Source organism: Asterias amurensis, chromosome 19 (assembly GCF_032118995.1).
Source record: "Asterias amurensis chromosome 19, ASM3211899v1".
Taxonomy (NCBI): domain Eukaryota; kingdom Metazoa; phylum Echinodermata; class Asteroidea; order Forcipulatida; family Asteriidae; genus Asterias; species Asterias amurensis.
This window is the reverse complement of record NC_092666.1, coordinates 1,195,336-1,221,743: the sequence shown is the minus strand read 5'-3', so window position 1 is coordinate 1,221,743 and position 26,408 is coordinate 1,195,336. Positions and strand designations below refer to the sequence as shown.

Sequence of the window (26,408 nt, the reverse complement as noted above, 5' to 3'; positions counted from 1 at the left end):
GACGTCATCTTAAAGGTGTTGTGTGTTAAATGTTTGAAAATCTATAAACAAATCAGTCATAAGAGACCGTAGGGATCTGTTTGCGGGATTGAGGAGGGATAAATTAGGTCTTCATTTTGTTGTGTGTGCGTGACCTCACATGACCTCTACTTCCGGTCGAAACGGGAAGTGCCCTTTAATTAAAAAATGGCACAAGTTATGAAGTTGCTTTCAACGATGTTAATGCCTGGGAAGGGTCGGCAGTTAAACAAAAATATCAATGACGTCACAAAATACAACAGCGCCCTCTAGCGGCAGGTTGAAAACTCTTCAAAATGGACTTTTTGAAGTCTGTGGTGAAGTTTTTTGTAATCACTTTATATTTTAGACATACGTTTACTGTCAGGCAGGCATCATATGTGTGAAGTTTTAGATCAATGACGTCATCGGGGGTCACATGACGCGGTATTAAAGGTGCACTTTTTGAAGTCGTATAATTGTCGAAGTAATGCTGCGATTTTGTTGAAACTTTGTATATTGTTAGATATTGGCAAGTTGTCGTGAATTGTGAAATGACGGTATGATGGCGTCATCATATGTTGTTTATGATTTTTTCAGTTTTGCACCTTTTCACCTTTAACATGGTATATTCCGTTTTTAAATTTTGTTTCTGCCACATTGGGCAAATTGCTTTGCACACACAACAATTTCAAACTCAGTTGAGAAATTTCATTTTTTTTTTACGAAACAGCTATGCATTTGTGTAGTTATTATTTTGTTTTTTACTTCCTTTTTTATAAACAGCTTCGTTTATAGTACGTGTAAGGCATTTTTAACAAATATTTCCCTTCCGGGTAGTTAGTCTCTTCTCAAGTCGTCATTATTCATCAGTTCCTAGGTCCTCAACCACAAAAGCTATTTTGACAATCTATACATCATATGAAAGGGCTTTACGTACGGAGTCTGTGTTCAAGGCGTTTTTAACAAACATTTCCCTTCCGGTTAGTTGGGCAGAGATACCCGTATTTGCTCAAATACAGCTCCTGTGCTTTCTAGTTTATAACTCTAGAGGAAATAACCGCAGCCTCAGACTTGAAACCAAGTCTCCAATTGTGTCTATTGCCGAACCTCTTTACAAAAACGACATTGTATTCATGTTGTCACCATCAGCAACACCAGAATGAAAAATACGTTCTGCCACTGCAGCCAAGCAATTTATCAACAATACTGGGTAAGCGCGTCTACGTGCCAAAAGTAGGTCAGATATTCTACATTGCAATAAAAGGTTGAAGTCAGGCGACAAAGTATGCATAAGCAGTAACGCCTATACCAGCAAGCCGTGTAGGTTCCCGAAATCATGGGGCAACTTTTCACCAGCATGCAGGATCTGGCCGAGAAGTACGATAAGGACGTCAAGAAAGACCTGGCGAAGCTCCAGGTTCTCCGCGATCTTGATCTCTTCGTTCTGGACAACTCAATCCGTGAGAGCACCGTTTGTCAACTCAGGGGCCACACTCTGGAGAACAAGTGGCAGATTTATGATGAAGTGAAGCGATGTGGTTTCACTAACATCATTGTAGCAGTCTTCGCCCACAAGACCAGTGGAGATGAGGTCTTTGTTCAGCAACTTGTGGAGAAAGGAGAAGACCGCAACGGACTATTTGCGTGTTCAGAGATAACAGAACGTAAGTACCTTGTGTATACCACTTCATAGCCTACTGCAGATAACGACCGTGCAACATTATGCATTACTTTCAAAAATCATCTCCATTGTAAAACAGAAAATTTTAACAAGAGTTGGTAAATAACCTCATAAACCAAAATTGTACATAAATTTGATCTAATCAAACATTCACAACATTTGAAATGGCAGTAATAGATACAACAAAATCATATTAGGCAACCTAATCAAATACAATTGACAACAGGTTTCAGCATTAAAAATACACAAAAGGTAACCTTGAAGCTCACACAATGGAAAGGGGTACTTCACCGATAGTAGGCCTATGGTTGTCATTCAAGCGCGACACTGGTCAGATACCCACTCAAATTCTCTCTATTTCCGTCTCTCAAAATTCCATGTTCCTTTTTCATCAATAACCTATGGGTGTGTTAGATTAGCATCCCTGGGTCGACCCCGGTCTGTCCCCGGTGCGTTCGAATACAGGATCAGGATCAGATCCTCCTTTTCGTCCTCCCTTCATTGCGAGATCAGAGGGAGATGAGATCCCGCAAAGGCGATCAAAAATCAAGTGACGCAGATCGAGGTCAGATCCTGCAACTTAAACTGATCACATCCCGTCAACGCTGTGTATATCTTCCTCCATGGTGTCATGTACATGAGGATTGTATACATTGTGCATGTGTTATCGTGAACTGTCCCCGACCCCATAATTCGTAAGATACTGGTAACCAACATCACAGCGATTGTGGGTTCATAACTCACACGCTTTGCGTCCTCCAGAATGTTCAGTACCGATCTTTTTTGGATCATCATCTAATGTAAGCATATGTTTTAGCATTCCAAATTATTTTTCAAGATATTTTATACAGTATAACATAGGGAAGTTATTGTAAGTTTGGTCAGTTTTGTGTCGAGTCCGGTTATTTCAGGGAACATCCGCGCGCACAATCAATGACCTCGCACAGGGAACCTTTAGCCGTCAGCTGAACTGAACTTCCGTTTAACTATGCGAGATCAATGTGAGATCGTACTCAAGTGTGAACGCGGCACAAAAAATGGTTGATCTCGCTTTCGGGATCTGGTCATCCTTGGATCCTTGTATATAGGAGGGTCTAGTGTAAACGCGGTGTATGTGAGACTACTGCCACTCCCAAATATCTTGCATTCAATAACCTCCATACAAAGTAGCTTCATCCGTCAATGCACAACAATATATTCACACCCTCCTGTGTGACCACAAGTACAAAGGAAAGTGAAGGCATTGACCACTGCACTTCTATTCTCAAACAAAGTTACAACAGTAGCATAATAGCAAGAGTTCACAACCTTTGGGGAGAAATAGTGGATCTGCCCCGTAAACTTAAACAAACATATTATTCATTAGTAGATCTGCTCCTGCAAACTAAGCAGCATACATTAGAAAGGGTATTCTGACACACATTTTCACGATTAGCTGGCACCATTTACATGTCAAGTTGATTCAGATTAAGCTAGCAGGCACACACTGTCTTACTTAATATAATCTGACAAATTGTTGATTGGAATGATTAGAATTAAAACTAGCTATGTACATTCACAAAAATACGATCTTGTCAAATAAACAACGAGGCCTTTAGATTAGTACCATACAAAACAAGTCTGCACGCAAACATACAATAAAAATAGGAGTGCAGAATTTTCTAACCACACTGTATTAGCCAAAGCTCAACTTCAACTTAAAAAATGTTCAACTGACATATATACAATATACAGCCTTTAAAGTTACAGATACAATACTTGTACAGGAGGCCAAAAGCTGCTGTCGTAACCCAGACAAAAGGCAGCTGGTATTCAAGCATCGGTACATGTCATACCACATGTTTTTTAACCTTGCTTTGAAGAAATTCAACGAACTGTGAAAGTTTCGCACTGTTAAATTTGCGAATAAAAATTAATGCTCCTTCACAAAATGAGACACGTAGTCGGGGGGTTGTCCAGAGAAAGGGAACAAAACATTCTACCTGGTTTGAATAATAACTGAACAGGTCCCAATTTCATGGCTCTGCTTACCGTTAGCACAGAATCGGCGCTCACGGAAGCAGTGAATTCTGTGCTTACGGCAAGCGTATTTCACGGGTTAGCGGCGAAGTTTGGCTTCTGCGCGTTCGTACTCCACGTTACATTATAGGCACTTACGCTTCACAAGGCTAGCGCAGGAATTTGGCGCTTGCACGTAAGCAGATAATCGTGATCGTAAGCGCAGAATTCGAGCCCAGAATTGCTGTGTTTTTTCCCTGTCTGTTTTTTGTTCTCAACTAAGTAACAAAAATCCCGAGACCCCCCCCCCCCCCATTTAATGCGTCAATGCTGCAAACGAGAACACTAAAGCTGGCGTAGTAATGGTGGGATTACGTCAGCGTGGTCCAGTGGTAAGAGTGCTATACGACTTGCAATCACAGGACTGTAGATTCAAATCATACCAAGAAAACAGCTCATTTAGAGGCACTGGACAACTTTTATAATCATCAAAGGCCAGTCTTCTCACTTGGTGTACCTCAACCTAGGCATCAAATAAGATTTGAAAATTTGAGCTCAATTGGTCGTCGAAGCTACGAGAGATTAATGGACGAAAAACAGTCCACACTCTTGTCGCCCAAGTTGTGTGCTTCCAGATGCTTGAATTCTAGACCTCAGCTGAGGTCTCGAATTCATTTCAAATATTTAAGTGAGAGATTATTTTTTTTACTAAAAACTAGGTTACTTCAAAGGAAGCCGTTTCTCACAATATTTAAAATACTATCAACAGCTCTCAATTGCTCGTGACCAAGTAAGTTTCTGTGCTAACAATTACCAAATAATGTTCAGTTCATTTGAAGGCAGTGGACACTATTGGTAATTACTCAAAATAATTATTAGAATTAAACCTTACTTGATACATCTTACATTGATATTGTGAGCTTGCTCCCTTGGCGGGTCCTCCCAGCTACTCAACACCACACCTAATTAGAAAATGATGTCAATAAAATTACGTTTTGTTTTTGTTTTAGATACAAAGAACCGCTTACCAGACAAAGAGACAGTTCCCGTCGGAATGAGGAAGATCAAGAGCTTTGGACTGTGGAACACCATCCTGGAGGTGGACTTAAGTGATGAAGTGTACGACTTCACCAAGTTCAGCATGGATGACATGTGCTCACTTATCAAGAAGTGGATCCGCTGGGTCAAGAAGAACCTGAACAAGGACGCCAAGGTGCTGATCAACCTGAGGGACATGACAGATGTCATGCCCACCCACCCAATCAGGGTGTTCAAGCTGGTAGAGTACCTGGCCAAACTGCCTGAAGACATCCGACCGTTCGGAGTGTTATTTGAAGAGGCCAAGGGGTCCTGCCTTCCGGAGGAGTGTGGTGAATGGTCAAAGTATATCCGGCATATCATGAATATGCATAAGTGGCCCGGGAAACTGCTGGTGCACGTGCATGAGAAGTACGGATACGCTGACGCTGCTCAACTAGAGGTAAGACGGGTTTTGTGTTAACTGGGCCCCAATCTTTATGCAAAATCATTATTAAGACGTGTCTGCCACTAGTCTTACAAACTAAATGGTTTCATTGGATTGATACAACCAATTTTTACACATAACTTCTAGATCAAAGGCACATTCTGGCGGGAAAACCGTCAGGTTCTAGAGGCTGGAATCTTGCACCAATAACGAGCCTCGAAAGGTGATGTCAAATGCTCGGGCTAACATACCCCCAAAATGTAAATAAACATACCGGTCATTAAGATTTTGTTTAACACTCTGGTTACATTGACAGAGTTTAATGAATGGCTGTGACGGCACGTGGGGCAGTATCTGCACCGAGGGCGCCGCCCTGGGCAACGCATCCACTTGCGTGACCATGATGAACCTAATCCGCCTGGGAAACAAGAAAGTCCTGAAGAAGTTCAACTGCACCTACCTGAGGAAGGCTGCCATTAATGTGACCAAGATCGCAACTGGAGAAGGACCCCATCTGAAGCAGCCAGTGTTCGGTGAGAGGTCTCTGGACTTTGTCTACAATCTGGCCAAGGAGAATTTCGACCTGGCGGACTTCTTTGGGGAGGAGGCACCGCTGAGGATAACAGCTCTGGCGTCAGCTGAGATGATACAGATGCGACTGGTCAAACTCTTCGGAGAACACGAGCAGTTTACAATTGAAATAGCGCATAAGATGAAAGAGGTCATGCTGGGAGATCTAAACACCAGCAGGTAAAAGCTAGACTTGTTTCAAGTTGCAATGGGAGACTTTTGGGACGCTTGGCGGCAGCAGACTTACCAGGTAAAATCCATTGTTCTCGGTCATGTGTGCATGCTCGGAACTACGTAAACAATAGAAATTTACCTGGTAAGTCTGCTGCCACCTAGCGTCCCAAAGTCTCCCATTGAATATACATTGCTCTTGATCCTTGTTCCATTTTACGTCAGTTGAGAGCAGAAAATATTTCTTATTCATAGGAAGGGCCAGTTAGCCCAGAGCAGAAAGAATTTATACGACTTAGAAAGACCCAATCGGCTTAAAATTTAGAAATACGGGCCTATAATTTATATGCTCCGTTTTAGAAAGGGCACGGGCACTAAGGCATTTTCACCTTGGTAAGGGGCACCCTATGACAAAATTGTACATTTCTACAGGAGAATTTCAAGGGCACTAAGGCTATGACCAGGGGCATGGAGGCAATCGCTTCTGTTGCCTTCGTGAAGTATCAGGCCTGGAAATACCTAATTCTAAGGCACATGGATGAGATATAATAGTAATTTCTGCTCTGAAAAGACGAGAGTAGCCTTAATCGTCAAGTTGCTCAGCAAGGACACACGCGAGACCTGGATTCAAACCCAGACCCAGATGACCAAAGCATCGAGTCCAGTATGTGTGCTGTGTCTTTCCAATAGTCGCATTTTACTACTCTTGACATTCATATTTTACATTAATCCCTAGCTTCCTTTATGCCTCTCCATTACAGAAAGGAAGACTACATGAGTGTTGTGGGGCTTTCGTTGTTATTCCACCGGTCTGGTGGCAAAATCACTAAAAGAATGAGGGACTCCATCGTGCGCATGGAACTCCACAACAATAATGCTGAGACCCTGATCAAGGAGATCCGCGGGACTTGGGACATCTGGGACATGAAGGACGAAGTGCAGGGAGATGACATGCTGGAATTTGATTCCTTCTACAATGGCTTCATGGCACCATACTTCTCCTGCTACCGCTGTTCAGAAACGCGTCAAGCTCTACAGGCTATCGACATGGATGCGGACGGGCAGGTCGACTGGAGCGGGTTTCTGGTTTACCTCAAGTGGGCCCTTCACCAGTATCCGAACATCAGGACAACGCAGGAGCTTCTGGACATTACCTTCTGTTTAGGCATCATCCCAGCCATGCGAGTTGAGCTATTTGGTGAGAAGTAACACAAGAAGGACTGATACAATTCAGAAGTCTAATCAGGCAGGCACTTCACTCACTCCTATCGAAACGTATGCGGACGGGCAGGATCTAGCAGGCATGGAAATTCATCTTTGATAGGGCAATGTCATTGTTAAGCTTAAGGGCATGCCCTTTAAAAATCTGAAAGTCTATGGGAACGTTTTGAAGGGACACCGAGGCCAAGACCAGGGCAACGGGGTGTTTGCCTCTTTAGCTCGTTGTTGAAATTCCAGGCCTTGTCCAAGGCATTTACTGACAGGCAATATCACAATGCACTAGTTTCTCCTGTATGGACCACTACATCAACAGCAATGTGACATGTAATAAAACTGTCTGTATTCAGAGTCCAATTTCACCAGCTTAGGGTTCGCACAAAACAATGCATCGCCTGAAATGGGCATCAGGTAACACCCTTACCCTGCTGATGGTACAGATTAAAAACAGACCATATCAAGATGCAAAATTAGCATAGATTAAATAGCTGCATCACCTACTAGCTTCTAATACATAAGATTAAAACTACGCTTGTAGCCACTGAATGGTAGCTCAGTGGTGTGGTGGTACATGTGAGACATCTGCTCTAGCAATGTTAAGGTTGTGGGTTCGAAGTACACTCTGATCTCGTGATTTACCTGCGGATTTTTTTAACAGAACTTGGGAAGAGTGCTTTTAAAATAACAGTGCTTAATTTGCATCGGTGTATGGGTACAAAATAAAATTGTAAGGTAATTTTGGGGATGATGTCAAGTGAACAGTGTCAATTGAGCTTTGTATTCATTTTGGATTTTCTTTGTAATAGGCCTTTGTGATGTCATTATTTACATCGTCGTAGAAGGCGAGGTCGTCGAGAAATTTTGGGCATGCACAAAAGTTCTCGACGTATGCCAGCGTGCGGTTCATAAGTTCCGCATCAGTTGTAGGTAAGTTCACACAATCGTTGATGCACCTACACACACGTTGCGTGTAAATTAATCATAAGTCGGCATACGTCGAGATAGTTTCTAGCGTACCCAAAACTTATTTATAACCTATGAGTAACGTGCGTTGAACCTATGTCGAACGTATTTGACGTGTTCCAGACGACCAATTGACTTACTAAACGTGTTTCTAACTAATGGCTACCGTATAGCGGCGTAATGTCCGCGTTTAGGGGAATTTGTATTTTAGAAAAATAGGATTCGCTGGAGGAACCCGTCATTACTTCTCATCAATGATTCATTCTCTTGAGTTTTCTCCGGCATGAAGGATGTTGGTGTGTGATTTATTGTGCAATTATGATTTGAATTGTCGAGCGGCAGCCAACTTATAGGGTACCACAATTGATCGTTCTATGTAGTACGGTATTCATACGTCCAACTCGTTAATATGAGTACGCTTTGTAAACGCTCAAAATTGAAAAACTCATCAATAGTTCAGCGTTTTATGTCAACGTTTTAGATAAAATGTGTATACGTCGCCATACGCTGGCTAAAACGTCAAGATGTGACGGGGCCTTGAGCAGCAAGAGGGGCAGATGGTAATAAAAGGAATCTGCAGTCGGAAAAGCAGAATAAATTTAGCCTCACATTAGATTATACATTTAAAATTGTCTGACTTTCCTTTACTTCATGAACTAACCCTTATACAAAAAATGGTTTACCATTGAAAAGTACCATTGAAAATTTACCATTATATCCAATGGTGTTTTGGAATGTTTGTTTGTGGTCAATAGTATAACCATGGAGGTAGTTCTACCTCCATGGTATAACATTAAAAACCATTGGTTGAGTCTATGGTATACAATTCAATAGTCCCAATGGTCTACCATTCGAAGCCATTGGTCACCAATGGTATATCATTCAGTGGTTTACCATTCAACATTCAGAGCAAAATAATAGTAAACCATTCAATGCCACCATTGAACACCATTAGTATAGCCAAAAAATGGTGTTCAATGGTATACCATTGAACACCATTGTCTTAGTATTCAGTTAACCAATCATTACCATTGATGACATTAATATACCATTCAATACCATTGATATCATCAATGGTATTCCATTGATATCATCAATGGAATACTATCTATATCATTGAGTGGGTATACCATTCAGTACCACTCATAACATTAACGGTATACCTTTCACTACCACTGATCACATCAATAGCATACCATTACCATTCAAAATGGTATACCATTCATTACTGTTGATCAATGGTATACCATTCACTACCACTGATAGTATCAATGATAGGCCTACTATATCTAATGTTAACACCTTCCAGTAGATCTCTCGTGTTCTTTACTGAATGAGTGAATTGACTCTTAAGTCAAGTTAAAATCGAATGGCTTTGTACCACCTAGACAGGCAAAAATGCTTTTGTTCACACTACGGCCTATTGTGTCGTCCCCTGACCTTTTGCATTTATCAACTCCCACTATAGTTTTAACACAATGGCATGCATAGATGGCGTGTATAAGCCGAAGGGGACACTACCGGGCGGATTTATAATGAACGCCATTGAGTGTCAATAGCTGTTTTGGTTGTCTATGATTTTCAGCCGAGTGATCCAGGAATTTACATTTAAAAAAAAAAACGAAAAGCGAGGAGGTACAATGTAGATAGGCTGGGTGAAAGAAACGAACAACGCAAGGGGAAGGTCACACGCTGCGATTGCAGTTCACTGTGGGGACGATGAAAGTGGCTTAAACGCCTCTCGAAGCCACCCATTCTAATCCAAACGAGGCCATTGGCGCAGTCACTGCGCTGGTGGTGGCGGGGAGTGCGCCGATGACCTCATTTTGGGTAAGATCTGTGACGTTATGCATGACTATAGTGGGTGCGTTCGATTAGCTTCCCTGGGTCGACCCCGGTGTGTGGCGGGGTTTTTTTTCCAGGACGAACGTGGGTAATTATCTGCACACGTTCGTCCTGGGGAAAAAACGCCACGACTGGATTGATAAGTTTTAATCTAACAAACAAATAAACAAACAAACAAACAAAAAACAAAACACAAACAAAAAAACAAACAAACAAACAGACAAACAGACAGACAGACAGACAGACAGACAGACAGACAGACAAAGAAACAAACAAACAAGCAAACAAACAAACAAACAAACAAACAAACAAACAAACAAACAAACAAACAAACAAACAAACAAACAACCAACCAAACAAACAAACAAACAAACAAAAACAAACAAACAAACAAACAAACAAACAACCAAACAAAACAAACAAACAAACAAACAAACAAACAAACAAACAAACAAACAAACAAACAAACAAACAAACAAACAAACATCAAACGAACGAACAAACAAACAAACAAACATCAAACGCAGGAACAAACAAACAAAAAAGAGGTGTGACTCACCGGTTTATAAAGCAGACAATGGAACCGATGCGTGCTCTTGTTATTGGAGGTCGAACCATGGTCAAACGCTAGGCCCACAGACAGTAGGTGGTTCTAGATCAGTGCTTAATCCAAAGCTTTACTAACCCATAGTCACGGCCCAACGATGATAGCCTTGCTCAAAAGGCAGTCGAAGTATTCACTCCGCAAAAAGACCGCCGCTGTATGAAAACCCACCCGTATTCACTGTTCGTAACATCGCACGACACGATGTAGACTATCCGCATGCGTCGGCCGTGTCGGCCTGACGGCCTCCGCATGCGGTTTGTGGTACGAGTGCGGATGACTTGACGGGTGGGTCATGCGGTGTGATCGCACGCACCACGCACAGGGTATACGGGTGGGTTTACAGCGGCGTCTTTTCGGAGGGAATAATGCGACTGCCTTGAGCAAGGCTACAACGATGAAAGCCGCTGATATTCTTAATATAAAAAAAGGGTCGGGCATTTAATGTAGGAATCTTTTACATATAGGAGGAATCGTTGGGAACTGATTTATGGTGACATTTTGTGCCCTGATAAATGGTACCACCTTTTTTGGAAAGCTAAATAAGAGAATATATCAGGGTTTTACACGAAACCCACGCAGTCAGGAGGAGCTACCAAGTAGGGCCTGCACCAGCCTGCAAAGGCTCCTTATCCCGCCGGGCATCGTCCGGTATGGTCATAGAAATCAGTCGGCACCGGAGACTCGTGGGGCCGCCGAATATGTGGATGACCGGGGAGGACAGATCTCCTGCCACACCCACAGGTGACGTGACAAGCAATGTGGTCATTTTCTGAGGAGTGGTAGCTCAAACTGTCTTCGGCCAACCTGCCAAAAACTGTAACGTAAAAAACGCTCAGTTGCCAGCTACTAAAATGCTTTGATATCACATATCAATTATTAGAGGCTGGGAGACATGCCTCTTCTTTTAGCGAGCAGACCCATCTCACCCTATCGATCCGATGATACGGCTCCATAGAAATAGAACTGTACAGCGCCCTCTTTAGTCAAAATGAAAAAAACATCATGGCCGACTCCACGCTTTTCGCTCGCTCCTCCATGCCTTCTCTGATGAGTTAACTTGTTCATTTAAAATGATTGTAACTATGTAAGGTAAGGCTAATCGACAGATCAGTTGACGTTCTTGGGTATATAATTAATTTTCCACTATTTTATAGGATATCAATAGTATTACTATTATTCAGGGTTCTCCTCAGGGTAAAATTTTGTCCGGGCGCTAAACCAATCCTGCATTATTATCAAATTGCGCAAACCATTCCTGCACTGTTTTCAAATTGCGCAAATTATTTCTTATCTATCGGCATATTGCGCACACTACTCCTGTACTATCGGCAAATTGCGCAACTTATTAGATAAGCCAATTACACAAACCACACAAACCATTCCTGCACGATCGGCAGTTGCACAAAGATCGAAACAATTTTGCGCAAATCATTTCAGGACGAACAAAACCACTTTATGCACGACAGCCCCCCAAAAAAATCGAGCTTCAGACTTGCGTCCGGGTATTTTTCGATCTCTGATCGATCTCCTCATAGTCATATAGTCATGCCACGTAAACTTGATTTCAATTCAAGTCTGAGAGTGAGAGTGCTGTAATTTCTCTTCAGCGACGTAGAATTCCCCCGTAGATTTGCTACCACGCTCTAAATACGCTCTAATGACGGATATTAATTCACGAGAGGGCGCTGTTTCAGCTAATATTATATCAGGGCGACTAAACCGCATGATTCAAGTCTAAATACCAACGCTGTTGTCAAGTTGTAGTCAGGATGCCCTGCGACACAGAGAAAAATGCACGCGTAATGCCGTTACGAAATAGCTGAGACCTGGGTACCAGTCTTTGCAAACTATTATTATATACAAAAAGGTAAGTGATACAGCGCATCGCACGGTGGTTTGAGTTCGTCGTGAAGTGCCAGGACAAAATCGCATGTGGAGAACCCTGTTATTTATTCCCGGCGTTTGAAAACTGGCACACGAACGGCAGCACGACCCCGGCCCTCCAACCAACTAATGCGGCTACACAATGACAACATGATAATGTTATGTAGTTAACTAGTTTTGTTGAGTTTTTACTTTATTTAGTAATGTAATAGGGTCCAGTTTTGTGTAAATTTGGAAAACAAATGAAATGCACAATGATTTATGTTTCCCAGCTCTTTCTCTAGTCATTTCAGATCGGACCACAAAGTAAGAATGGCTCTCCTTCATTTCTCATCGCATCAAGCTGCGGCCATCCTCACGAGATGCCTCCCTGCCCTATCGTCATCTTATCTCCTCCCAAAGAGGTCGTACCGCCCAGAGGTCCTACAACGAGCTAAGGAACGGATCAGACAAGACAAGAAGCCCCTACATCGTGTGATTGAAGAGATGCTAGACTTAGAGCCAGTTATTAAGAGACCTCAAAGTGAGAGGATTCCTGATAGCCATCCCCAGTACACAACCAGGTGAGATGGGTTTGGTACATAGAGTTATATATAAGAACCAAAGGGCGCACTGGCCTAAATACGCGACCCAGCATGCGCGCAGGCGGCCATTTTCTAAGTTGACAAAACAGCATTGCTCAGGCTGTGTTGTGTGGCCATTTTGTCTTTTGACAAACGTGCGTACAGAATGGCGCGCGTGTCTCCTTGCAGTCCCGTCGCGTTTGTGCAAGCAGCATCAGCAGTGCGCCCTCTAGTATATAACTCTATGGTTTGGTTGTACTCCTAGAACCATGAGCCAGTCCAACTTATTACCATCAACACACATGGTACCGTCAACATACTGTCAACACCACCAATATACATTTTAAATCAACAACAGGGGTATAGAACTGTTTATGTGCTAAAGGAGAATTTCCAACAGTTTACAACAAGGGAATATACACTATAATCACTGACGTCTTGTGCCAAGATGAGATGCGATGATTAGTCTTGTACTAATCCATAAACAAAGATCTGCAGCAAGGCGCCCTCTGTTGTACAAGTTCGGTAAAAAACCAAGTTGGCAACTTACGTCTAGGCTTATGTTTGCATGAAAAACACTTTTTAAAAACTCTTAAATGAAATATCACCTCCAAATTGTCCTCATACATGTAGGAGTGCCACTTACTAGAGTAAAATTGCTCAACATACAGTTGAAGATTTCCAAATGTTTGGTTACCTTGGTAGACAATTTGTTTTTATGTAATTTGCAGGGTACCAATGGATCCAACTAACCCACACTACCATGAGAAGCCAGCTTATATCTTCAACCACGACGTACAACTAGGGGAAGGTATCCAGCAGGCTCTGTGGCTGACCAAGAGCCAACTCGTGGGGGATGGACAGGTGAATATTCCACATTATTTGTTTGTGACGATGACTAAAGCAAGCTAGTAGAAACGTCAGTCCAATAAGAACTCAGCAGCAGTGAAGTTAATACTGATCCTCTAAAAGCTTACAATGCAAGTAGTAATCCCGGCCGATTTTCTACCTTCTGCCAAGATAGTAGTTGCAGGACAGTTCTCTGCAGAACTGCGAAGTCTCTCGAATTCTGAAAATCTACTCAGTGGTAATAGAATATAAAGTAAGACAGTTCTCTAAAGAGCAAACTCTACCTGAAAAGCAGATGGTGTTTTTCGCAAAACAATTACATATTAATACCTCACCATGCAATGCCTCAAATCCCATATAAACACAGACTGGTCAAAACCGTATACAATGACATCATCAGGTGTTCTAATCTACAGATCTGTTTTTGAATTTTTAAATAGATGCCCAGCCAAGTGCAGGAGCTAGCGTCATCACTGGAGATACCAGACATGGAGAATAAAGTAGAACAGTCCATCAAACAATGTCGTCTGTATGACACGCCTAGCTCTATGCTCTCTATGGACAGATTCAGGTAAAGGAGGTTTATACATGTAGTTCATCGCCCGATGGTCGTTCGATGGAAATCTTGACGCGCAATCCTAAAAAAACACAGTTTATAGTCATCGCTGAGGCCTAAAAACTTCTTCTTTTTTTTCATGATCGCGCGACAATCAGGCGTCCAACTCTAATCCAGCCTTGATTCTTCCCAGAGGCAACGAAGGCCCCCAAACCCCCTGGGACCAATTTTATAGAGCTGCTTTTCAAAGCACAAAAAATAACTCAGCACAACAAAATTATGCTTACCAGATTAAGGTCACCAGCCAAACTACCATGCCATGTGTACAATTTGGTACAGGTATCCTGCTCATTTCTTCTAGATGCAGAAAATTGTTAAGCAATATTTACTGCTTAAGCAGCTCTATAAAAATCGGGCCCTAGACATTGCCTTGGTGCCCTGGAAATGCTCCAGGAAAAATATACAATTTCCTCATTGGGTGCCCTTTACCAAGAATAAAATGCCCAAGTACACTTTAGGAGAAAAAGTTTACTGACGAAAGAGTTCTGCTTCATTTGAAAGCACTTTTATTTGTAGTGTACTAAAGTCTGTTTGGGGTAGTCCCAAACTTTGAATATTTCAAAGTGTTGAGTTCGTGGCATTCTACCCGTGCTTGCCATGCTAATTAAACTTTGGAAAATTAAATCCAGATTCTGTATTTTGAAGTCTCTCTGTGAAGTTTCATTTACAGAAGGACAAATGTACATTTTCTGAGACATTTTATAACCACACAATTTGTTGTATTTTTTTCTGTCCCACAAACAAAATATTCAATTGTAGATTTTCCTGGTCCTTTTCAGTAAATTATGGCTAATTTAAATGATGTGTCATTCTATTTTGTGAAAAACTGTCAGCTCCTCAAATTTGTTGTTTTGCAACATCCGATGAACAAAACAACCATTCAATTTTCTCCAACAGCATTCAAATCTACACAAAAAATTTGCAGAAATCTGTTGTTGCTCCTACTCTCATACCCTGCTTAATTCTATGCTGGTTTTGCATGGCTTATAAGTTTTTAATAATAAATCTACGTGTGTGAAAATGAAACTTCATGAGAGTCCACTAAAGAGGCAAAATAAGTTTAAAGGCACTGTTCACCTTTGGTAATTGTCAAAGACCATTTTTCTCACATGGTGAAGCCCAACATATGCATAAAATAACAAACCTGTGAACATTTGGACTCAACTGATCATTGAAGTCACAAGAGAATAATGAAAGAAAAAACACCCTTGTTGCACAATATGTCAGGCCTGAAGCCTTTCAATGTTTGAGTGGAAAATTACTTTTTTCTCAAAAACTACGTTACTTCAGAGGGAGCCGTTTCTCACAATGTTTTGTACTATCAACAGCTCTCCATTGCTCATTACCAAGTAAGTTTTATGCTGGTAATTATATTGAGTAATTACCAATAGTGTCAACTGCCTTTAATTTTAAGAATGTATGTAAGTAAAACCTAGCTACCTTTTGGGGGAAATTGTCAGGAAAACCCTCTACCTACCAATAAGCCCTGAAGTATGTTTGCACTTCATGTTAATCTAGCCTGGAGTATCTCTTTTCTAAATATCTCTCTGCAGTTTCAGACAGACTAAGGCACTCACCAGGCTAGGTAGCTTACTAGGCAAGGATTATCCTGAGTTACTCAACCGTGCCCAGGCTAACAATTATTACGTTGGAGCCAGTTGGACGAGAGGTAAGGTCGATCTCATACCCTAACCCTTTCCGAACCATCTAGGTGACTTTAGCCAACTCTACTCTCTTACCCTCTCTTCCTTACCATTATTATGTGACTTATGTCGTGGCGTGTCATGGTGGTCTAGTGGTTAAGAGCACCGGATTCAAGCTCTGGTGTTTCTTATCAGCAAAGTGTGGGTTCTAGTCCCAGTCGTGACACTTGTGTCTTAAGCAAGACACTTAACAAGACACTTAAGCAAGACACTTAACCATGATTGCTTCGAAAAAGTTCAGGAGGTAGTCCTTTCTGCTCTACCAGCCAGGCTTCTGATGGATGATACCCAAGCCTACATCGGTATGAACTGTAAAGTGGGTAACCCTGTTTCAGCCCCAGGAGTAGGTGGCAATGGCCCCTGGAAAAATAGTTTATTATAGTCCATACCTTGAAGTGGCCCAGGGATGAGAGTGTTCAGTATTTTGGCTGAATTCCTGCTCATTTGTCTACTTTTCTGGTGCTTTGGATACTGTTTCTAAAGGCTCCTTCGAATCTATAACCCTAGGGGTTACCAAACAGTACAAATGCCAACATTTCAACATACCTTTGAATTTGTATTCAAGTTTCAGCGTTTTTCGTTTGTAATGACTCTCACCCCTGGTGTCCTTCAGGCCTTGTGTGTCTGGCGATTTGCATACACAATACCCCTCTTCCTTACCATAGCAGTCTTGTGTTCTATAACTCCCTTTTTCAAAAAACATTCATTTGGGTTCAGTTAGAGCATAACTTTGAAAATCCCAAAGTGTTGAGTTCGTGGCATTCTACCTGTGCTTGCCATGGTAATTAAACTTTGGAAAATTAAATCCAGATTCTGTATTTAAAGTCTCTCTGAAGTTTCATTTACAGAAGGACAAATGTACATTTTCTGACACGTTTAAAAACCCACACTTATTTTATACAATCTCTTCATATTAAAGTGGAAATATCCAAAATGGCAAAAACCTACAGAGCAGTGCCAAAAAGTGTTTATGCCAAAAAGTGTTTGGGTTTAAAGATCACACTGAAGTAACCATACTTATTGACCATTTTCAATGAAATTTTGAATTACATGAAAGGGAATTCAATAAGTTAAACCTTTGTTTTTACTCATTTTGCTGTAAACAATGTCTTCATGTTGATATGACAGCTTGTATAATTGGCCTTAAAACATGTAAAACAAAAGTTTTCTGTTTTGTGACATTTTGAGCTGCATGCTACTAAAAAAAGTACAACCAAGATATTATTTTTGATGATGACGTCAGATGAACAGACCAAACCATTAGGCTCCGCCCACGGCGCACGAGTGAGCAACACGTGCGCCTCTCCAATGCCATTCTGCACAATTCTGCCGCGCGCACCAAACATACGCGCACGCATGTCAGACCCTAGTTGTCAGACTTTTGGTTGCGATATGGGTTGTGATTGGTCAAAACGTAATGGGGCGGGGCTTAATGGATCGATCTATTGGGACAATTGAATAAAGTGGCCTGTGGGTCCATGTTGTTGTTTATGTCTTATTTTGTTTTTATTTTCATATTAGACAATGACGCGGTTCAGGTCAGAGGTCGTCCCGGTATGATTCTGACGTCTAAGAACCCTCTGCCTGTACTAGCGAGCCAAGACGAGATCAACCAAACGGTAGACGTACCCCTGGAATCCTTCTACCCACTAGCGCCAACCATTGATCTACGCTCCAGTATTATTTATAAAGAGAACTACAACTTCCCGGGTAAGACATGACCTGGGCCATTTTTTCATGTCTCTGCTTACCGCCGAATTCTGCGCTTATACGATCACAATTGTCCGTTAACTGTGCAAGGGCCAAATTTCTGCGCTTACTGTGTAAGCGCAAAAATGGCTAGTAATGTGGAGTACGCAGGCGAACAAGCCAAAATTCCCTGCTTACTTGTGAATTACACTTGACTTAAGCGTGGAGTTCCCTGCTTCCGCATGTACTGATTCTTTGCTTACAGTAAGCAGAGGCACATGCCCAATTTCATAAAGCGTGTAAGCAAAAGAACTCACTACAGACTGGAAAATCTTGCTCAAAAGAAACTGGTTACCAGCTAAATTCTTAAATATTAACATAGTTGCAATTGGTTCCCCACACATTTTTTGCATAGCAAAGAAATTTGCTAAGCAGTTTATTCTGCTAAACATCTTTATGGAATTGGGCACTTGGCTCAATTTTCTAGAGCTCAGCTGCTTGACAGCCGTTTTTGTGCTTACTGTGCAAGTTTCCATTTCTTAGCGCTGCTTATAGTAAGTACACAAAAAGGCATGCATACCTCGTTTGTGCTCACTGTGTGAATATGCATGACGTAACAATGCAAATCCATATAGGCTCGTACCATGTACATGTACAGGCCTGTATGCTTCGTATTTGAAAGGGCAAGGGCACCAAGGCATTTTCTTCTTGGTAAAGAGCACCCTATGAGGAAATTGTAAATTTCTACTAGAGCATTTCAAGGGCACCAAGGCAATGGCAAGGGGCAACGGAGGCAATCGCCTCCATTGCCTCCGTGAAGTATCAGGCCTGCATGTACATGTATGTGTTTCAGTAGTTGTCTGTCAGTCTGTTGTTTGTTGGTTTGCTGTCTGTTTGAAAATCTTTAGACTTGTTACCATCAGCGCCCCATTTAGCGCTGCGTAACCACTTTGCCACTTTGCATCAGTATAAACAAATCCAGCAATGTGGCGGGGGGGGGGGGGGGTCTGCCATGCTGGAGTACACATGTACGACGAATAAAAAATACCTCACTGTGTAATATCTTGAACAGAAACAAATCCCAAAGTGTTGAGTTCGTGGCATTCTACCCGTGCTTGCCATGGTAATTAAACTTTGGAAAATTAAATCCAGATTCTGTATTTGAAGTCTCTCTGTGAAGTTTCATTTACAGAAGGCCAAATGTACATTTTCTGACACGTTTTTACTTTTACCGCAATTTCCTTTTATTTTGCAAATAAATAAAACAAACATTCAATTGTAGCTTTTCTTGGATCTTTTCAGCAAATGAATGGCCAATTTAAACATTGTATCTTTCTATTTTCGTGCAAAATTTAAGGCTCCTCAAATTTGTCTTTAAATTTTACTTAATGTAAAAGCAATATCCTATGGAAAAAACAATCATTCAATTTAACAATTTATTCAAAAAGTATCTGTTGGCAGAAATTTCAAGTTATAACTGTTATTTTTAGTTAATAAATGGAGATACAAAACACACTTCTTTGGTAGTTTGTAAATATCGGTCACGTTCAAAGCTTCCAGTTTAGGAGCACACCTCAATATAGCCTGAACATTTGACGTCACACTTCGAGGCTCGTGAATAACGCCAGAGACCGGCCTCCAGCCGGCGTGTACTTACACCTTTGACCTACATTCATTTCACATAGAGATACACAGTCGGACATGATAGGAGTGTACTGTTTGGGCATGGAAAGCTCGTGTCACTGTGCCAGTTTATCCAATGATATCATTGTATCCAACGGAATCACTGGATCTGAGTAGCAGGTACCTGTCTTTATCCTTGTGGATAAAGACAGGGGCCCAGTCTAACTTAAATATGACCACCGACTTGGCAACTGCCTCTAGTGACTAACACAAGAGGGCAGTATAACAATTATCATAACAATTACTACTCTGCTAAATTGAGTGCTGATTTTGCATTGCTAAATAAAACACCTTATCATAAGTGTACAACAATGGACAAAGGTTTTGGGGTTACACGATAATCCCTTGAAAGTGAGAGTTCCATCATGTATTTATGTACCCTTGTCCCAATGAGTGCATATGAGCGCATGGATTTGCATTGTTATGTCATGCATTTCCACACAGTAAGCACTGAAAGGTAAACTTACCTGTATGTGTACTTGCTTTATTTTGTAAAGCATGTAATTGGCGATATTTTCCATGGAAGGATGGAAATAAATGTGTATTTGAATTTAATTGAATAGAAACAATGCATAATTTAGTATTAATTTGCTGTTTTATTGCCTATGTCTGCAGGTTTCTTCGATGGTTATCCATTCCCACACGCCCACACCCTTTTTGTCTTCGCAACTTATTTCAAGAATTCTGAGTCGTATAAAGCAAAGGGGATCATGTTTGCTTTCGCCAATGCGCTGTGTCGTGCTAAGCAACAATACGGAGTAAGTTCAGATTTTGTTTTATGGCATTAATTTAGGGTTGCCAGGTTGGCTAGCGCTTGCCCCTCACCACTGTGGCCTTGGTTGGATTCCAGGCTAGGGCCATATGTGACCTGTCACAACGAAATGAGCCAAAGATCGCACTGTGCCATTTCCCATTACAGCCGGTCGAAGTCAAATCTTTCTCATTAAATAAGTGGGAACTCTCTTGTTTCCACAAGCTCTGTCGGCTTTGAGGATTATTGTTACCCCAAGTGTTATATACCGTTGGAAAGCTCTTGATCTGCAGAATTCAGAAATACCAACACCAAATAAATTTTAAATTCCAACTTTTAGCTCATTTTGTGGTGACAGTCACATATGTTATTAAGAGTTGTATGTTGGTTCTATCCTATGTGTGTTGTGGCTGGGGCTAATAACAGCACCGAACTCAAGCTCTGGTGTTTCTGATTTATAGCAGAGTGTGGGATTGAGTCCCAGGTCATGACGTCTGTGTCCTTAAGCACGACACTTGACCATTATTGCTGCATCCTTTGGATGGGATGTAAAGCCATAGGTCCCATGTTTTGTGAATGAACGTAAAAGAAAGAGAAGGGGTTCGCTTTGATGTTCCTGGTTTGATGGGCTGCAAAATTGCCCCACAGCACCTTGTAAAGGATTACATGGTGTTATGTAAGGAATAAGTCTCATACTTCAAAAACTAAGCTCCTCAAAACTTGCACTTTGTGTTGGAGCACCATGAGCGTCACTGAGTTGGATAAAACAGTTGAACACTGAGGGCGCACCTGGGTTCCCTACATAGACCTTTTCACGAATACCAATTGCACAGGCGCTAACTGTTTGAATGAGGTGCATGCTGGTCTAGCTTGCGATCAAACTTGATGGCTAGCTAGACCAGCGTGCACCTCATTTCCTGCCTAACGCGCATGTACTGAGTATTTGCGATAAGGTCTTTTCTTATAAAAGCAGTTCTTTGTAATCCAAAGTGTTGAGTTCGTGGCAGACAGCCCATGACTGCCATGGTAATTAAACTTTGGAAAATTAAAAGTGGATGCTTGTTTTTGTCTGTCCCTTTTTGATGTAGTTCAAAGGGATTCATACACATAACAAGCATCATACACAATGTTTTAAATTTACTGTACACTGATTGGTATACTCCAAAGAGGACATTTTTGTGTCAGTCAAAATGTCGAATTCAATGCCTTTTTTGATTAAATATCTCCAAATTCAGGAATGAACTAAAAGAGTTCATACACAGAAATGTACATACACCATACATTTACCCATGTATTAGAAACGGACTTCAGAGGATGTTTTGGATATTGAAAAAATTTGTACTGGACATGCTGGAGGGGTATCAAACACAAATCTGTGAAAATGTTGACTCAATTGGTCATAGAAGTTGCAAGAAAATAATGAAAGAAAAAACACCCTTGTTGCACAAGTTTGTGTGATTTCAGATGTCTTAAAGAAATAAAAGGCTTCAGGCCTGAATTTTTTTTAATATTTGAGTGAGGATTTACCCGTTTCTCAAAAACTACGTTACTTGAGAGGGAGCCGTTTCTCACAATGTTTTTTACTATCAACAGCTCTCCATAGCTCATTTCTAAGTAAGTTTTTATTCTAACAACTATTTGAGTAGTTACCAATAGTGTCCAGTGCCTTTAAAGATATTTTTGTTCATACAGGTTGAGGAAGTTGACCTCCCCACACCGATCGTCACCCAATGCATCGTCACAAATGGTGTCAAGTTCTCCTTCATTCATGTCCAGCTCAACACACTCCGACTCGACTCAAGCGACGGCCCAAAGAACATGGTCTGGCTGGATGCAGAGAACCCACTCTACCTTGACATGTACCCGCAGAACATTAAGATTTACCGTACAAAGGGGAATCGCAAGACAGATAAGAGATACTGGAAACCGTTAGTAAAACGGGATCCAGAGCTCGGCTGCCGGGAGTTAGACATTGGAGTCTTCAAGAAATTCCTAGGATGTTATTTGAACGGAGCTGTTCATTGATGGTGGGAATCTGCCACAAGGTGATGCTATTATGCTATTAGGAGGGCTAGCAAACCTGGAATTGCATCTTTAAGAGAGAACGGCCGTTTTTTCGTTTTGCAAAGGGCACTTTTGTTGGAAACCCTTTAAGCCTATGGAGACTTTTGAAAGTGCACCAAGGCAAGGTTGTTTAATGCATTGTAAAGTCTATGGGAACTTTTTGGAGGGGCGCCGAGGCCACGACCAGCTAACTGGTCGTGCTGGCTTGTTTCTAAAAACGTTGAGGGCAAACACTGCAAGGACAGACTTAAGAACTTTTGAAAGGGCACCAAGGCTAAGACCAGCTACCTGGTCTGCTGGCTAGTTTCTAAAAACGTCGGGGGCAACTCTGAAAGGACAATTCTATTGGAAAATTGTGAAGTCCATGGGAAACTTTTGAAGGGGCACCAAGGCCATGATCAACTAACGCGTCCTGCTGGCTAGTTTCTAAAATGTTGAGGGCAAATCCTGAAAGGACAGCTCTATTGAAAAATTGTACTTTCCTTTACAGAAATAGCTTTGCCCCTTCAGGAGGGAAGTTCAAAGCCTGCATGTAGAAGCCAGTATTTAAAACAAGGATTGGTACATTAACCAACTGAGTCATTTTAACTTATAACGTATAGTGCTTTAGTACATCCGCTTCCGTAATGTTGCACTGTTTTTTACAATTTTCTACCCTCGGGGGCTAGAGAGATGCAAAACATTGCTATATTTTGGACTAGCTACCCTTTAAAGATAGGGTCATCCTTTGTGCTTATTTACGTAATGCTGATTTATAGGCAAAATTGTTAAGAAGGATTTGAATAAAAGTCACCTGTAAAAGTATCAGCTGGATACAGTGCCTACTTTCTATTATTGGTTTTTTGTTCCTTAAAAAATGTATTGGTTTTCTGCGCTGGGCGTCATGCGCAGAGCACATCTTTATAGCCATGTAACATGCGTCTTTGTTACACATCACTCGATTGGTTCCTGTTGTGGTATAACAATTCAGAATATATCATTTTGATGATACCTGTAGATGGAATTGGTGGTAAAACCCTACTTTCCAATTGCTCCCCCAATAAAAACTCGTACAAATTCCCCCCTCTACAACAAACAACTTCATTAAAAACAGACTCAAGACACTTTGCCTTGTCTTAAAAACATTTTTCACCCTCTTTGACTACCTGACACCCCTGCCTTGACGAAACTGTGGTGGAATCTTCCAAGTTTGACAATGATAACTGGAAGATTTCATTCTAGTTGTCAGGGGTGAGATGCCAGCAGTGTTGAGGTGTGTGTTTTAATATCTTAATAACAAACTGTACAAATGATGGCATGGTTACACAATGTGAGATACATGTATTTATAATAGCTACAATCAATTGTATTATTATTAATTAATATTTTTAATCTGGAACCATTTTCATCTTTCTTTCAACAAATAACTGTACATCAATAATATCAAATTTACCTCAGCCGTAAGTTGGCTCGAGTCAATCAGTAGAGGGCGCTTAAGCAAACGCTAAGCAAACAAAAAGTAACCATGTATGATTAAAAAGAATGCACTAACACTATTAGACAATTCTCTTGGGTTTACATCAAGTCATTTTGGTTTGCACTTATTACCACACACATCAGAAGAAAAAAGTAGATGAAATAAATTTGTAGATCGACTGACAGTCGGCTTAAAGCCATGTCCAAGTTTTAGCCACTCTAGCAATGGCTGCAACTGTTATTGGCATACTAAGCATCAACCTAGGTCAAGTTCATGTCACGACCATATTTTGTCAACCACTCGTCAATATTCCTTGGTTACCTACGCATACAATACATTCTGGGTACCAGCTGAAATCGCCCAATGGTCGACTTCAGTCCCTCGCTCAAACTTGTCAAGGCATTTCTACTACAGCCTTTCACACTACTTTATTCCCCAGGGTTGCCCCTGGGGAATAATGGCCAGCCTTTTCACACTATGATCATTTTACCCCCGGTCTGCCCTCTGTCTGCCCTCTGTCTGCCCCGGCAACTGGGAATAACCATCCCTGCTCTGGATTAGGGGTAAGCGGTAAAACCCCAGGGTTCTCTTAAAATGAGCAGCCAGAACCTTGTGGAATAGGGACATAGAGGGTGCGTTCGTTTAGCTTCCCTGGGTCGACCCCGCGGTGCTCACCCAGGTGAGCCCCTGACAAGAACTAATCGAACGATCACACTCACCCTCTCGTGGTGACGGCATGCATCTTGTCTCACCCACAAGTGACCCACTCCAGAAGCAGGGCACTGGGGGCTGACCTGGGGAGCCCCTGGAATGGCGTCAAAGCTATTCAAACGGACCGGGGTCGACCCAGGGAAGCTAAACGAACGCACCTAGTGTGAAAGTGCACTGGGGTAACTATGGGGGTGAAATAGTCTGATTCCACGGGGATAAGAGATACAGTGTGAAAGGTCTAGTGCCTCAACGTATGTTAACCATTGACCAGACAATCAACCAGACTAAAGGTCACCACCCAAAATATCATTCAGCATGTACCACCTGTGACTGGTATCCTGTTTATTTCTGCTTAGCAGAAAGATGTTAAGTTGGGGTTTTCACGCAACTCTCAACTTTGCAGCAGGTAAAAAACACTACTGATAGATTTGAATATAGAAAGAGTTTTCGGCACATGAGTAGACTTAAAAAATGTTTCTTTTCTCTGTTTATCTCCAATAATCACCAATACTTATTCACATAACAACCAGGGCACTATGTCCAGAGGAAACCTAAAATGCCCAACAGACTTCGGCAAGTCTACAAATTCACAAGTTTAATACAATATCTTTTTTGAGTTATTATCTCTTTTTTTTTCTTACAAGTAGAACACTATATTCATAATTGTATAAATACATCAACTTAAATTTACAACAGGCAATATGCAAATGAAGCTTGGGTTGGGGTCCCGTTCTAAAAGAGTAACTCAAAACAAATTGTTACTGAACACAAATAAATGTGCATCTGTTACAGCATTGTGAAAATCATATTCGATTTTGGGCCCTTACCCATCTGCTTAGCATTAAAATCTATGCTTACCAGATGATTTGTCAAAGAGTGGCCAATGCAGGGCGGGGCCCAATTTCATAAAGCTGTTAAGCTGAAAATACTGCTTATAGCAGATTTCTTTGGTAAGCAAACAATTAGTGCGGCACCAGTTGCAACAATGCAAACTTCTTTGGCTGGTAACCAGTTTCTATTAGGCAAGATTTTTTCTGTGCTAAGCGAGTTGTTATGCTTAATAGGCTTTATGAAATTGGGTCTAGTGGTATTAGCAGAAAATACTGCTCACCAATATCCCAGCTTAGCACAAATAAGCCGGTAACCAATACAAATAGCCACATTGCATCTTATGGTTACTCGTATCTGTGCTTAGCCAAGTGTTAAGTAACTTTCGGTGTTGAAAAGCTCTAGGACAGTTGGGCCCCAAGAGTTTAGAATGAGGCCCCACCCAACCCCCAAACTTCTTACACCACACACAAAGACATCCCCCCCTTTATTAGGAAACACCCCACCCACCTTGTATTAACCCCTCCCCCCCCCCCAACTCCAGTGGAGATGACTGACAGTTATCAATGTATTTTTCCCCACTTATAAGCAGGAAAGTATCACAATTCTTATGGCTCAGGGGTGGAGTACACAAAGAGTTAGGACTAGTCTTATCTCGAGTTAGGACGAGTGGACTAGCCATGCGTTTTTTATATCTCCTAGGACTAGTCTTAACTCTGTGAAATCGACCCAAGGCCTGAAACTTCACAGAGGCAACAAAGGCGATTGCTTCCATGCCCCCTCATCATTGCCTTGGTGCCCTTGAAAGTATACAGGCCTCATGACGGTTGGCTCCAAACGCCCACATTTAAAGAATGTTCACAGCATAGACTGTTCGCAGTAGGTATGTTTACAACAAGGAAATTGCGACAAAAGTTATGATTTTGAACAAATAAGAAAAAGGACAATTGGCATGAAGCTAAACTCAAATTCCTATGTACAATTAATTTTTTTATTTTAAATAATAAACCACTAGGGAAACTGACTGTGAATTTTAAATGAGTTAGGGTTGAACGAAGACAAATTTACTAAAGCAGGATTTGAACCCTCCACC

At 41.5% G+C, this 26,408-nt stretch overlaps 2 protein-coding genes and 1 non-coding gene across 4 annotated transcripts; all 3 read left to right on the top strand.

Annotated features, from left to right (window-relative positions):
• Window positions 1-1,270: 1,270 nt before the first annotated feature.
• Window positions 1,271-8,605, top strand: LOC139951449 (uncharacterized). Its single transcript, XM_071950354.1, has 4 exons — window positions 1,271-1,664; window positions 4,690-5,159; window positions 5,461-5,894; window positions 6,647-8,605. Exons 1-4 carry the CDS (start codon window positions 1,337-1,339, stop codon window positions 7,092-7,094), a joined length of 1,680 nt encoding a protein of 559 aa, XP_071806455.1. The 5' UTR covers window positions 1,271-1,336; the 3' UTR covers window positions 7,095-8,605.
• A 2,635-nt stretch (window positions 8,606-11,240) lies between these two features.
• On the top strand, window positions 11,241-23,148 carry LOC139951710 (large ribosomal subunit protein mL37-like). Of its 2 annotated transcripts, none has more exons than XM_071950734.1 (8): window positions 11,241-11,259; window positions 12,687-12,965; window positions 13,697-13,829; window positions 14,255-14,385; window positions 15,984-16,099; window positions 17,655-17,843; window positions 20,121-20,263; window positions 21,949-23,148. In XM_071950734.1, the coding sequence occupies exons 2-8, from the start codon at window positions 12,715-12,717 to the stop codon at window positions 22,279-22,281; spliced, it is 1,296 nt and encodes a 431-aa protein (XP_071806835.1). In that variant the 5' UTR covers window positions 11,241-11,259; window positions 12,687-12,714; the 3' UTR covers window positions 22,282-23,148. The 2 variants fall into 2 exon arrangements, with proteins under 2 accessions (XP_071806835.1, XP_071806834.1); XM_071950733.1 differs by lacking the exon at window positions 11,241-11,259 and adding an exon at window positions 11,321-11,607.
• LOC139951902 (small nucleolar RNA SNORA36 family) lies at window positions 21,239-21,383 on the top strand. Its single transcript, XR_011787863.1, has one exon. It is a non-coding gene; the product is annotated as a small nucleolar RNA SNORA36 family (small nucleolar RNA).
• Window positions 23,149-26,408: the final 3,260 nt, after the last annotated feature.

Coding starts and splice junctions, on each gene's coding strand:
- LOC139951710 (XM_071950734.1), top strand. CDS start 12,715: ATGGCTCTCCTTCATTTCTCATCGCATCAAGCTGCGGCCATCCTCACG. Junction 17,844..20,120: donor AGAGAACTACAACTTCCCGG/GTAAGACATGAC, acceptor CTATGTCTGCAG/GTTTCTTCGATGGTTATCCA. Junction 20,264..21,948: donor GTGCTAAGCAACAATACGGA/GTAAGTTCAGAT, acceptor TTGTTCATACAG/GTTGAGGAAGTTGACCTCCC.
- LOC139951449 (XM_071950354.1), top strand. CDS start 1,337: ATGGGGCAACTTTTCACCAGCATGCAGGATCTGGCCGAGAAGTACGAT. Junction 1,665..4,689: donor GTGTTCAGAGATAACAGAAC/GTAAGTACCTTG, acceptor TTTTTGTTTTAG/ATACAAAGAACCGCTTACCA. Junction 5,160..5,460: donor CTGACGCTGCTCAACTAGAG/GTAAGACGGGTT, acceptor TTACATTGACAG/AGTTTAATGAATGGCTGTGA.